Below are 13,059 nucleotides of genomic sequence, written 5' to 3' on the forward strand. Positions count from 1 at the left end.
AATAATTTTCAGTATTTTTCCTTCCAGCACAGTGTTGTATATCCAGTTAAGTCAGTTCAGCTTTCCATCTTGACTTCAATTGTTTGTTATTCGGAGAATATAAAACATCAATTTGAATTTACCCTCCATTTTTAAGCTAATGATTTTTCAATTAATTTTTTTAAATCCATTTATGCTCAACAATGTATATGATAATATCATACTATCATAATATCATACTATAGTTGATAATATCAACTATATGTTACATAGTTGTCTATATATATATATTCATAGTTGGAACAATAATAGTTTAATTGCTACCATCTGTTAGAAACAAAATTTCTTAACAATTTATTGTCAATGGAAAACATTTTCTCAGTCACTGAGAAACCAGATCAAATTTATTTATTGGCATTTTGATGTCACTGAATTGAATTTAATATTGTCCTTTCCTCGACCATTAAGTGCTAAATTTAAAAAAAATAATTTTGTATCACCAGGAGTGACTCATATACATTTTTTCTCCTGTACGAAGCAAATAAGTTAATCTAGTGGAAGTTCGTCGCAAATATAAAATTGAGTAACGGATTTGGATCATTTTTCATTACGAGCTGGGTGGGTGTGGGGAGGGGTGGAGAGAAGTAAGGAGCATTAACCTGTCAACAGTGATGTATTGCACTGTCCAAGTCCATCCACGCTAACCTTATTTGAATAATCAATTCCTCTTTTGGACGACTGCAAGTGATGAATCTTGAAAATTACTTGCATTCTATGGACTGCCATAGGATTTTATCTTTGTTAGTGATAAGATTGATATTCATTTTCTCCTAATAACCTTTGAACTGCAATTTTAGCTTCAGCTCAGGATTGAAGGTCTTCGTCAGATTAAATTCTGTAACGAGAATAAAATCTTCAAGAACTAAACTGTGTTATACTGCAGTATTCACTTGCATGCCTGAGAAACCCCTTCTATGTTGAATATTTCATTCATATATTTCAACTCAATTGAAAACTAGTGGTCATCAACAAACACTACGGACACCCTTTACAAGTTTTGATCAAGTGAATTGTTTCTCCAAGTAGAATATTTCCAAAAATTGATAAATACAAATGTTAATTATCCAGCTTTCAAGTCTGGAATAAATCAAGTAATCTTACAATGAAAAGGTATAATCATACAACAAGTATAAATGGAGGGTATGATTCCAATTTAATGGAGAAGATAAGTCTTAGCTCAACCCCTGTGGGCTGATCTTTGGGATCTTCGAGTCGAACATAGTACTCAAGAATTTGTTGAAAACCAGAATAGAACCACAGTATCCCTGCTTGTCGTAGTGGGCGACTGAAAGGGACCCCTTCCCTAAGCCCTTCTTTCTAAACCCTTCTTCTCCTTCTTAATATGCTTTGGAGCCTTTCATTTCTAGAAAGGCACTTTTTCCATTGACTTAGCTCTGTGCTATTCTTTCTTTCTTTTTCTACCTGTCGGCCTTCCTTCGCCATATTCTTACTTCTTATTAGGCTAACCCAAGGTGTGATGTGGACTGTGCTGCTAGGCGGTGCTTTTATATGGTGTCTCTAAACCTAGCTCCGCAGTGCAGGCTGGATGCTTGTCTGACTCGGACTAGGCGCTGAGACAGCAAATAATAGCAGCGTTGGTGGGAATGCGAGCGGCCGCAGTAACATCTTCCACCCAGCAATGGTCGGCGTAGTTCCGCCTGGTGGACAGACGAAAGATCAAACCAGTCGGTTATTTGATCCCTCCAGCCAGGCTCAGCCAAGCAGCCGAGACAATAGAACAATGGAGTGACGGTCTTATTCGCGTTCATCAGCAGTTTTCTTTCTCACGACTATTTTTATTTTTGTGTGTCAATAATAACTCCAGTCACCAGTAAAAAGTTTCCAGAAACGTAGTGTACTACCATATTAATGATTTTTCATGATGATTATTAATTATTTATAAATATTGTTGACATTCTGAGCCTTCAGGCTAAACTTGGGGTCGCTGAGAACGAATCTGCAATCAGAATTTCTCTATCACGAAAAATAACGAAAAAAACCCAGCTGTTGATCTTCCGGCAACTGTTAACAGTCATCCTGCAATGCGGCCGAAACACTTCCAAGCCAGACACCCATCTCAAATGACAACAACGCCAAGCTGTGAGAAACCATCCTGCACTGCGGCGCTAGGTTAACGGTGCCTGCAGGATACCAGGCACCCTCCTGTAGTATTTAGCCCTTCCTGGATATGCGGGGCTCGTCTGGGTAGACTCCACTCCCCTAGCTGTTCATGGAAACCACATGAACAAACCAAATCCCTAGGCAACTCCAGAAGTTGCCTTGCCTTCAAACCCATCGGGATCTGCCCCATCAGGGCAGGTGCCTCAATCTGAAATGGATGCTTCAGAAACACATGAGGTTTCTCTTATGTAGAGGTTGCACTCTTATGTAGAGGCTATCAACATTGAGAAGGCTTCTACTGATCATGACATGGATGACGTACACTCAATCACACCATCTCAACTGGAGAGGGAGGATGAGCTTCTCAGAAGTCCAGAAAAGCAGGAATCTGCAGGAATGCCTGAGGATGCAATAAAGCAACCGAGCTGTTTGCGGGTGAAGAGACCAAACCTCATCACTTCTCAAAGAAGGGCGGTCATATATGCAAAACTCCTTGGGAGAGGTGAAGCTTTTGACCCTGCAAAATTTCCGAGTGACAAAAAAAAACCAAGAGACCAGAGATGGGTGAGACTAGAGGCACAAATGTGGGTCAAGAGGCTTAGTCGAGGGTGGCCTAGCTCCCTAGAGGCAATTTGGCGACCTCTTCCTCAGCGGAAGGACCTAAAAAAAGGCCAGGAGTGGAACTCATGTAGTTCACGAGGACCAATCAGTATGAAGAGACTGCCAAGCATATCACACAGGATTGCGAAAGACTAGGGGCAAGAAGAAGGGCTTTGTTTGGCTGCAAGCATCCAGGTGATGGATGTAATGTTAGTATAGGGAGAAACTCCTGGAGCTTACAGAAGACACAGGTATTGGTTTGTGCAACTACCATACTTGGGACACACAATAAGCTCTGGTTGACATGTGGGGTTCTTTGAACCTTTGGATCCTTGAATCCGTCCCTTCTAACATAACATAGCATAATACCATAGCTCAACCCCCATTGAAATAATGTTATCTACATTGATTTGGAAATTGATATTTCATGTTGAAACCTGGATTACAATCAATCGTGCAAGAATGCATTCAAAGAACTACAATTACTCACTTTTCCATGTATTTTCATTTACAGAGTAGTATTATACATTGCTAATAAGAATGAATCATTGAAAAAGAATTTTGATGTTCATGGTTATTCTACTCGTGGCAATGGGGACCCATTTGTTAATCACCACAGATTGAGATTCTCTGACAAAAGTCCTAGTGTAATTGGTTTGAGACTGTTTAAAAAGTTACCAAAATGTTTATAAGCCCCATCAATAAATTTTAAAAGAGAACTCTATGCATACTTAGTGAATAGGGCTTACTATAGTGTGGATGAGTTTCTGAATGATGACACTTGAACTCTGCTGTTGTTTTATAAATTTATTCTTACCATTGTTATATGCTTGAATTTTTTTATTTTACATTGCTATTTATTTATTTATTTATTCGTGGATACAATATTACAAATCATATAAAATAATATGATTGGGTAGGAACAACAGGCTTAGCCCAAAACTATTCCATTCCAAAATTTTGATAATGTTACATGTCCATAAAAATAGGTTATGTCTCTACTGTAAATAGTACAAGCTCAATTTTCGTCCAAAAATAAATATAAGATGCAAATTTCAAATTCAGAAGAATTAAAACACAAAACGAAAGTAAAATATTACACTTAATTATCACTGAACATTAATTGATAAAGTTATCGTATAAAATTTTACAGCCATAAATACACACAAATTCTCACTAAAAACAGCTAAGAACTTATTCTGTCTATTTTTATGTTTTGACTTGGCCTGTATGTTCTTTTTTGGCTCAATAGAATGAATTTGAATTTGAATGAGTTATGATATCATAACAGGGTGAGGTTCTGTTACTGATACATCAGTGACTTATGACGTTCAGGGGATGGGGCTCTGTTACTGATACATCAGTGACTTATGACTTCAGGGGATGGGGCTCTGTTACTGATACATCAGTGACTTATGACTTCAGGGGATGGGGCTCTGTACTGATACATCAGTGACTTATGGCATTCAGGGGATGGGGCTCTGTTACTGATACATCAGTGACTTATGACATTCAGGGATGAGGCTCTGTTACTGATACATCAGTGACTTATGACATTCAGGGGATGGGGCTCTGTTACTGATACATCAGTGACTTATGACATTCAGGGAATGAGGCTCTGTTACTGATACATCAGTGACTTATGGCATTCAGGGGATGGGGCTCTGTTACTGATACATCAGTGACTTATGACATTCAGGAATGGGGCTCTGTTACTGATACATCAGTGACTTATGACATTCAGGGGATGGGGCTCTGTTACTGATACATCAGTGACTTATGACATTCAGGGGATGGGGCTCTGTTACTGATACATCAGTGACTTATGACATTCAGGGGATGGGGCTCTGTTACTGATACATCAGTGACTTATGACATTCAGGGGATGGGGCTCTGTTACTGATACATCATGACTTATGACATTCAGGGGATGGGGCTCTGTTACTGATACATCAGTGACTTATGACATTCAGGGGATGGGGCTCTGTTACTGATACATCAGTGACTTATGACATTCAGGGGATGGGGCTCTGTTACTGATACATCAGTGACTTATGACATTCAGGGGATGGGGCTCTGTTACTGATACATCATGACTTATGACATTCAGGGGATGGGGCTCTGTTACTGATACATCAGTGACTTATGACATTCAGGGGATGGGGCTCTGTTACTGATACATCAGTGACTTATGACATTCAGGGGATGGGGCTCTGTTACTGATACATCAGTGACTTATGACATTCAGGGGATGGGGCTCTGTTACTGATACATCATGACTTATGACATTCAGGGGATGGGGCTCTGTTACTGATACATCAGTGACTTATGACATTCAGGGGATGGGGCTCTGTTACTGATACATCAGTGACTTATGACATTCAGGGGATGGGGCTCTGTTACTGATACATCAGTGACTTATGACATTCAGGGGATGGGGCTCTGTTACTGATACATCAGTGACTTATGACATTCAGGGGATGGGGCTCTGTTACTGATACATCAGTGACTTATGACATTCAGGGGATGGGGCTCTGTTACTGATACATCAGTGACTTATGACATTCAGGGGATGGGGCTCTGTTACTGATACATCAGTGACTTATGACATTCAGGGAATGAGGCTCTGTTACTGATACATCAGTGACTTATGGCATTCAGGGGATGGGGCTCTGTTACTGATACATCAGTGACTAAAATCCTCAAAACTAATAGAGTTCACTATTCGTGTCTGACGCATTTTGAACTCTTCAAAACTGTATCCAGATGAACTGAGTGTTCCTTGCAATGTTCACTGTGTGTGTCATAATAATTATCCAATAGATTCATTATAAACTCTCACCTTAATACTCTTTTCCTTCGACAACATCCATGTCATAATAATTATCCAATAGATTCATTATAAACTCTTACCTTAATACTCTTTTCCTTCGACAACATCCATGTCATGATAATTATTCAATAGATTCATTATAAACTCTTACCTTAATACTCTTTTCCTTCGACAACATCCATGTCATAATAATTATCCAATAGATTCATGATAAACTCTTACCTAAATACTCTTCTCCTTCAACAACATCCATCGCCAAGTTTGGGAAGCACTTGAGCAGAGTTCTAGCCAATCGAGTGTGAAGTTTGGTGTCACAAATGATGAGAACATGAAGGAGCGTTTCACCCAATGAGCCCCTGTACTGCATCTGCCAACAGGCATCGTGATCCTCCCACTTTGCCAGAGGATCATGGGGACTCAGAGAGGCTTCAATTGGAAGTCTCACCTGGAAATCGGCAATGAATGCTCAAAAAAGGGTAAAGAGGGAATAGTTTGGAAGACAATTTCTGACCCCGCAGTTGTTTTTAGGGTAGTGAGGAGGTAAACATATCAAAAGTCCTCACCCCTACCCCTGTGCTAAGGGGGTGGGGGTGATTCAACGGTACCATTTTTTGGCTTCTCGCATATAACTCGAAAACTATGCATTTTACAGACATGACTATTCTATAAGAAATTGAAGCTTGCATAATTTCCTATAATATTGATCTTACAACTTCTCCTATATCTCTGTCACTTTTCGAGATATCCGCTCTAAAATATATGACATTTTTGAAAAAACACATTTTTCAATGTTTTGCTTACACGCTCATATCTTGAGAAAAATGCGTTCAACCGACATGACTAGCTATTCAGAAATGAAGCTTGATAAATTCTCTACAATATTTGTTCTGTGGTTATCTGTGATATCTCCAACAGTTTTCGAGATATACGCTCTATCACCCCCTAACTGGTCCCAATAAAGCTGCAAAGTCAAAAATTGTGTTCAAAACATTCTCTCAAAATTCCTTTGTAAATTGGTCTATTTTTGCATAACTGAAGCTCTCACACTCAACACTGAAGCTGCTGCAACAGTCGTGGGGATGTGCGTAAACTTATGAAATTATACATCAAATTGAAGGGAATTCGATGCTCTATAAGCTCATGATCAGCATGGGTTTTTCCCATCGATATTCAAAAAGTTATAAGAGCAAAAATAGCAAAAAATTGAGGGAAAATGTGTTTTTTTTTCAAAAATGTCACATCTTTTAGAGCGGATATCTCTAAAAGTGACATAGGTATAGGAGAAGTTTTCAGATCAATATTATAGGAAATTATGCAAGCTTCAATTTCTTATAGAATAGTCATGTCTGTAAAATACATAGTTTTCGAGTTATATGCGAGAAACCAAAAAATGGTACCTTTGAACCACCCCCACCCCCTTAGCACAGTGGGTAGGGATGGGGACTTTTGATATGTTTACCTCCTCACTACCCTAGAAAGAACTGCGAGGTCAAAAATTGTCTTCCAAACTTTTCCCTCTATAACACTTCGTTGACTGGGCTACAGTTGCAATTGATCAAAAGAAAATGAATGGAATAATCTGAATTATGGAGTTTCAAATTCTCCTTCGCTGACTGATTTCAGAACAGGAATTTTCCTTCTACATGTGAAAAAAATGTTACAATAATAATTTCTCTGATAATGATCTCACTCAGATGAATTGTTAGTAGCTCCCCTACCCAAATAGCTTATCGAATGCTATGTGCCAATGGAGCCAGTGGGGATGTGCTCGAACGCCATGAAAATATATTATAATGGGGCATTACTGATAAGGGTGATAAGGTTTTTTGTATTGATTCACCATAAAACAGCTTTCTCGATTCTTTTTTCATTATTTTCATGTAGAAAGGTTATGAATGCTATTTTGCCATTTTAATTATATTATTTTGTTATATTGCATTTCTTGTTAAAATATAAAACCTTCATGAAGAAAAGAAAGAGTCCCAACTTGAGTTGAATCTTCCTCTCTTTTCAAACGTAAGGAAAATCCAAAGGTTGACTCAAAGCCTTGCAAAAACTACTCCAAAAGTAATCTTCATGGAATTACTTTTCAAATAATGATTTTTGGTTCAATTATTAACCCTTCAGGCCACCAATAAAAAAATTGTTATTCCAAATTTCTGCCTGTAGGTTCCCATTCTTGAGAGAAATTTGAATAATGTATTGGTTGATACTTGTTTGTATGAACATCTCCTCGATGTCGCCTCGACTTTGGACGCCGTGCCCCTCCCCCTATTGCCTAACATACCTAAACATACGACTAACCATTGGACCAAGTTACATCATAGGATTTTCTTTATCAAACTCACCTGTTTCGTATCACGAAATTTCCATCTCAAGTATTCTGACCGGTTGATCACTTGTCCTTTACCATCTTTGTACATGAGCACACCAAATTGCTCTTTTATGAGTTTCTCGACCTCAGTCTGGCCTCCCACGTTGTATGCGTCGATAAGCTCGCCACCATTCCTGTAGTTGGCCAACCTGTACAGTAGACACTCATCTTCCGTACTCCCTTGTGATATCACCCTGTCAAGTACTGATCCAGCGTTCAGATTAGCTCCTCCGCTCAATAAGTTGCCCATTTCTATACTGGAATTGAAATTTCTGGTAAAATAATTTGGTTCAAGAAAATGAATTCAAAAATGAAGAATTTGAAAGAGTATATGAATCAGAGTAAATTTTTGTAATGTCTAGCTGAAACTTTTCTTCTGTATTAAAAGAGGCAGAGGCATTGCATGAAAATCATTTTGTTGTTAGTATATCCATACTTTTTCACTGTTAAAATTAAACTTGAATTTAAAAAATCACTTTTGAAGTGAAAATGCACTTACTTTTGTAGTGACGATCGTTTCGACCTGTTGTTGGTCATCATCAGACTGTGGGAATTTACTCAGATGACAAGGCTATGTGTGGTAAGGGATGAAGGTGGTGGAATAGATAGTGGTGGGGGTTGGGTTGGTGGATACTTAGTGAGGCGGTAATTTTGAACTATGGATTATTTTGTCAAAGAGTGTGTGTATAGACATCAGACCACACATACACCGACATCGCCACCAATCTTGAAATACTCCATATCTCACAAAAAAAAAAAACAGAAAACTCAATGTATTGGAACAATACGAAATTAACAACCACACAAAACAGTTTCCCAACAGTCTCCTAAATGATCAAATAAATTTCTCTTCCCACACACTCTTTGACAAAATAATCCATAGTTCAAAATTACCGCCTCACTAAGTATCCACCAACCCAACCCCCACCACAACCTATTCCACCACCTTCATCCCTTACCACACATAGCCTTGTCATCTGAGTTAATTCCCACAGTCTGATGATGACCAACAACAGGTCGAAACGATCGTCACTACAAAAGTAAGTGCATTTTCACTTCAAAAGTGATTTTTAAAATTCAAGTTGAAAATCATTTGCTCGGATACTTAATGGAGTAGAAGATCTCTCATCGGTAAGAGGTTAAATATTATTATATTAAAAATATTGTGAGATACTAATATGTTGTAAGATGTTGACTGTTATTAATGACTTTGAAGACTTAAATAACATTTTTCTTTTGTCTTATCTCAATTTAATATAATAAGGAAAAGTGTTCAATAATGAGAAACGTACAAAACAGTAACTGGAATATTGAATTTGAATAAAATGGTTTTAATAACGATTTGTTTTATCCAGTACGTCTGAAGCATGTGGGAGAGTAACTCAGGTCTGCTCAAATCAAATAGAAAACTCAAATTCAATTCATCCATTCAAGATTTCTGTTCACTTTGACAAATTCACGATAAGGAGTCACATACAATATAGAACGTTTCTTACTAGATTATCAATATAAATTTCTACTTCACCGATTTTCAATTAAATTGTCCTTTTCCATGCATTGAATGGAAATATTATTCCCATATAATATGAGAATTGAGTCCTCTAAACGAAAATTGGAATCCTTATGAACAAATAGCAATATTCTGTTGACTGGAAGAGAACCTGGATACATTATTGCATTCTTCCATCACAAAGGAAACTAATTGAAATATTCACGTTCAATGAACGCGAAAGAGATTTAAGTGGAAAAAGGTTTGTTATTGGCTTCACTGGAGATTGTTTGTCTGCCTGCTCTTAAAAGGTTCACCTGGATAATTGTCTCTGTTGATGAAAACGAATATTTCGAATTAGCAAGATATTAAGTTTTCCAGAGAATGAATGAATACGATACCGTCTCTTTTTGTATTGTTCGAATAAATTGTGATGAAATTTATTGGTTTGTTACATGTAGAGTTAAATATTAATCTATACAATGAACAAAGTTAAAGGATTTCAATCTGAAAATGTATTCTTCTCCTTCAGGTACCTTCTCCATAATGGAGGTTGGCTACCATCATTGCAATTTTAACTAAAAATGTAGTAGAGTTCATATAGCTTTCAAAGATTCATGAGATTGATGAACAATAAAGGATAACAAACTTGTACCTTAGAGAAAAGAAAGTATAAATTCATGCTATGGGTATTATAATTTCAACTATGAGAATAATTATTGTTCTTGAGTAGGAATATAATTCAACAATACTGTAAAATCCTATTGAATTGTATAAGTTCAAATGGTTTGCACTTCTAAAGTATAATGATCTAACTACAGTACTGTAACATAAATTAATTGAACTGAATCGTATGAGTTTTAAGAGTACCATGAAGATTTATGAGGATTATAATAATTATTATATGCATAATAGCAAGGAGTAAAAGACAAATAAGAGCACGTTTATGTTCTTGATATAGTGATAATACTGCAGGTTTATGTTGAATTGTTATTCAGCTTAAATCTTATTCCAAACTCATACGTTTCTTTTAGCAAATTCTATTGTATTTTTTATTCATCCTATTTGAACTTACTTGTGTAATTATCACTTCATGATGATAATGATGATGATAGAGATAGGTTCTGTGTGACCTGCAAAGTACAAACAAACCCTTAGCAACGGAGTAGTGGCTTTATCGACTAAACTCCGCGCCTCTTCCCCCAGAACTATGATTCTGCTAGTGAAAAAGCGCAGAGACTCCATTTTTTCCTTTACTTCCTTATGATGCCGAACCATTTAAAAGGTCGGTTACTGAGAAAAATTGATAAGTCGATTTATGATTTCCAATCCAAGACTCAATAGGTTATATTTTCTGAGGATGATGCCAACGTGAGCTGTGCGGGTTTCGCCATCAATTTTATTTTTAAATACTGTTTTGAAATCATGTATCACATGATGACCACGATCTCATTTGAAAAAATCTGGTGTGGCGCACTCACACAACTTTCCTTGCCGTTATGAAAATTTATCAACTGACGCTACTGTTCCCGCGCATATAAAATCTACTATTCTAAGATCTGAGACAGCTGGTGACAGGACAATAGCGCTGCAGACACACGAAGTCTGCTATCTCTTCATAGTGAATGATTTAATAGAATCAACAGTTGCCAACAGTTTGCAATTGAATAATCTTATTCTCTCGCATTTCGAGCTTATTTTCAATTTTGGGAGAAATGTTACTGAACATAAATTGTAGAGATTTTCATGCTGAATCTTTTCCACTTAATTTTTTTGTTTAAATTGTATCTGAAGACTGATAATTGGGAATCTAAAATCAAACCTTACCTAGATGAGGCGGAGCTCTTGAAATTTTTACAGATATGGGACTTGTGACAGTTGATAGAGCTTAACAGTGACTATTTTAGGTATGAATTTGATCAAAATCGTTGGAGCCATTTTCGAGAAAATCGCGAAAAACCCTGTTTTTGACAACATTTTCGCCATTTTAGCCGCCATCTTGAATTGCGTTTGATCGAAATTGTTCGTGTCGGATCCTTATAGGGGAAGGACCTTAAGTTCCAAATTTCAAGTCATTCCGTTGATTGGGAGATGAGATATCGTGTACACAGACGCACATACACTCACACACACACACACACACACACACACACACACACACACACACACACACACACACACACACACACACACACACACACACACACACACACACACACACACACACACACACACACACACACACACACAGACCAATACCCAAAAACCGCTTTTTTGGACTCAGGGGACCTTGAAACGTATGGAAATTTAGAAATTGGGGTACCTTAATTTTTTTCGGAAAGCAATACTTTCCTTACCTATGGTAATAGGGAATTGGAATACTTTCCTTACCTATGGTAATAGGGCAAGGAAAGTAAAAAATTAAGTCGGATCGGAAATGAAGCTAGTATTAAAATGCATTTGGATCCATATGGCGGATCCAAGATGGCGGACAAAAGTATTGAAGTAGTCTTTTCCAATTTGAATAGGTCCCCATCGAACCTACTGTCATAACATAAGTTACATTCAAGAGACTTATTTAGCTGTTTCCATAATAACTTTCACCAACCCAGTATAATTAGTTATATACTATAGTATATAATTATGTAGTATTACAAGTTGCGGATTTCAATGATCAATACAACAGCTCATGAGCCCAGGGGGCTCAACCCAGGGGGTCACTAGTTTTTTAGAAGAGACATCTCTTCAAGTAGTCAACCTCACGAAGGTAAAAGCAGGCGCATGAATCTCAACTCATTATTTATTATTTACCAATACTTTTCTATACAACTGATAATATTAATATTATCCATGTTCTGAAATTATTAATAATATTCATAATATTTGTATTAATATTGATACTAATATTCTCAAGAGGAACTCTTTTGTGATGTTTTATTCCAAAAGTTCAAAAAGTTTATTTCATTCTCATTCAATAAGATCACTGATTTCTTCCAACAATGAAACGATGAGAATGAAATTAGTTTTAGAATAACAGTGATATCTCCTTCAAAGATTATCAACAATTTCTCTTTGCTCAAAATATTTCACATGCTATTTTATATGCTTTTGAATCATAGTCAAATACTTCAATTTTCTTTGTCATTAATGAACTCAAACGATCACTTACTATTATATCAAGTCTCTTGGAGGTATGCCAATTTTAATTTTCGCCGACCTGTCTGATGAGTTCGCTGAGATTGAGTTATCCACAAAGTTTGGTAGCCTGCAAGAGTAGCAGCAGACTCGTCGAAATTGTTGCGTGTATGAAATCGGCGAGGCACGTCACAAAGTTATTCAATCATAATGATTCTCAAACGCTTTCATAGTGGATAGACTTTGAGCGTTTGCCTTTAAAATGCGAGTGCTATAATGCGGTTATTTTGGCTCCGTAGTGAAACCTTTACAGCACAGCTGGTGCGCCCTGCACCCGCCTTGGTCAACTTTCAACACAATTTGGAGCCTCCAACACTGGAAGGTCTCATTTGCGGTTCTGCTTTTGTCACATTGAATGGAGTTACCTGGAAAATGACAAAGTATTGACAGCCATTGGCAATACGCACG

The 13,059-nt window shown here is 37.3% G+C and overlaps 1 protein-coding gene across 1 annotated transcript in view; it reads right to left on the reverse strand.

Annotated features, from left to right (window-relative positions):
* The window catches only part of LOC111044938, a 105,458-nt gene extending 92,752 nt beyond the window's left edge, over nt 1-12,706 (reverse strand). The window contains exons 1-4 of the mRNA XM_039431924.1: nt 12,626-12,706; nt 10,532-10,589; nt 7,942-8,224; nt 5,816-6,038 (exon numbers count right to left, since the gene is read on the reverse strand). Of these exons, the coding sequence (XP_039287858.1) occupies nt 5,816-6,038; nt 7,942-8,217 (499 nt within the window). The 5' untranslated portion in view covers nt 8,218-8,224; nt 10,532-10,589; nt 12,626-12,706. The remainder of the gene's footprint in view (nt 1-5,815; nt 6,039-7,941; nt 8,225-10,531; nt 10,590-12,625) is intronic.
* Between the last annotated feature and the right edge of the window lie 353 nt (nt 12,707-13,059).

Source organism: Nilaparvata lugens, chromosome 7, assembly GCF_014356525.2.
Source record: "Nilaparvata lugens isolate BPH chromosome 7, ASM1435652v1, whole genome shotgun sequence".
Classification (NCBI taxonomy): Eukaryota; Metazoa; Arthropoda; class Insecta; order Hemiptera; family Delphacidae; genus Nilaparvata; species Nilaparvata lugens.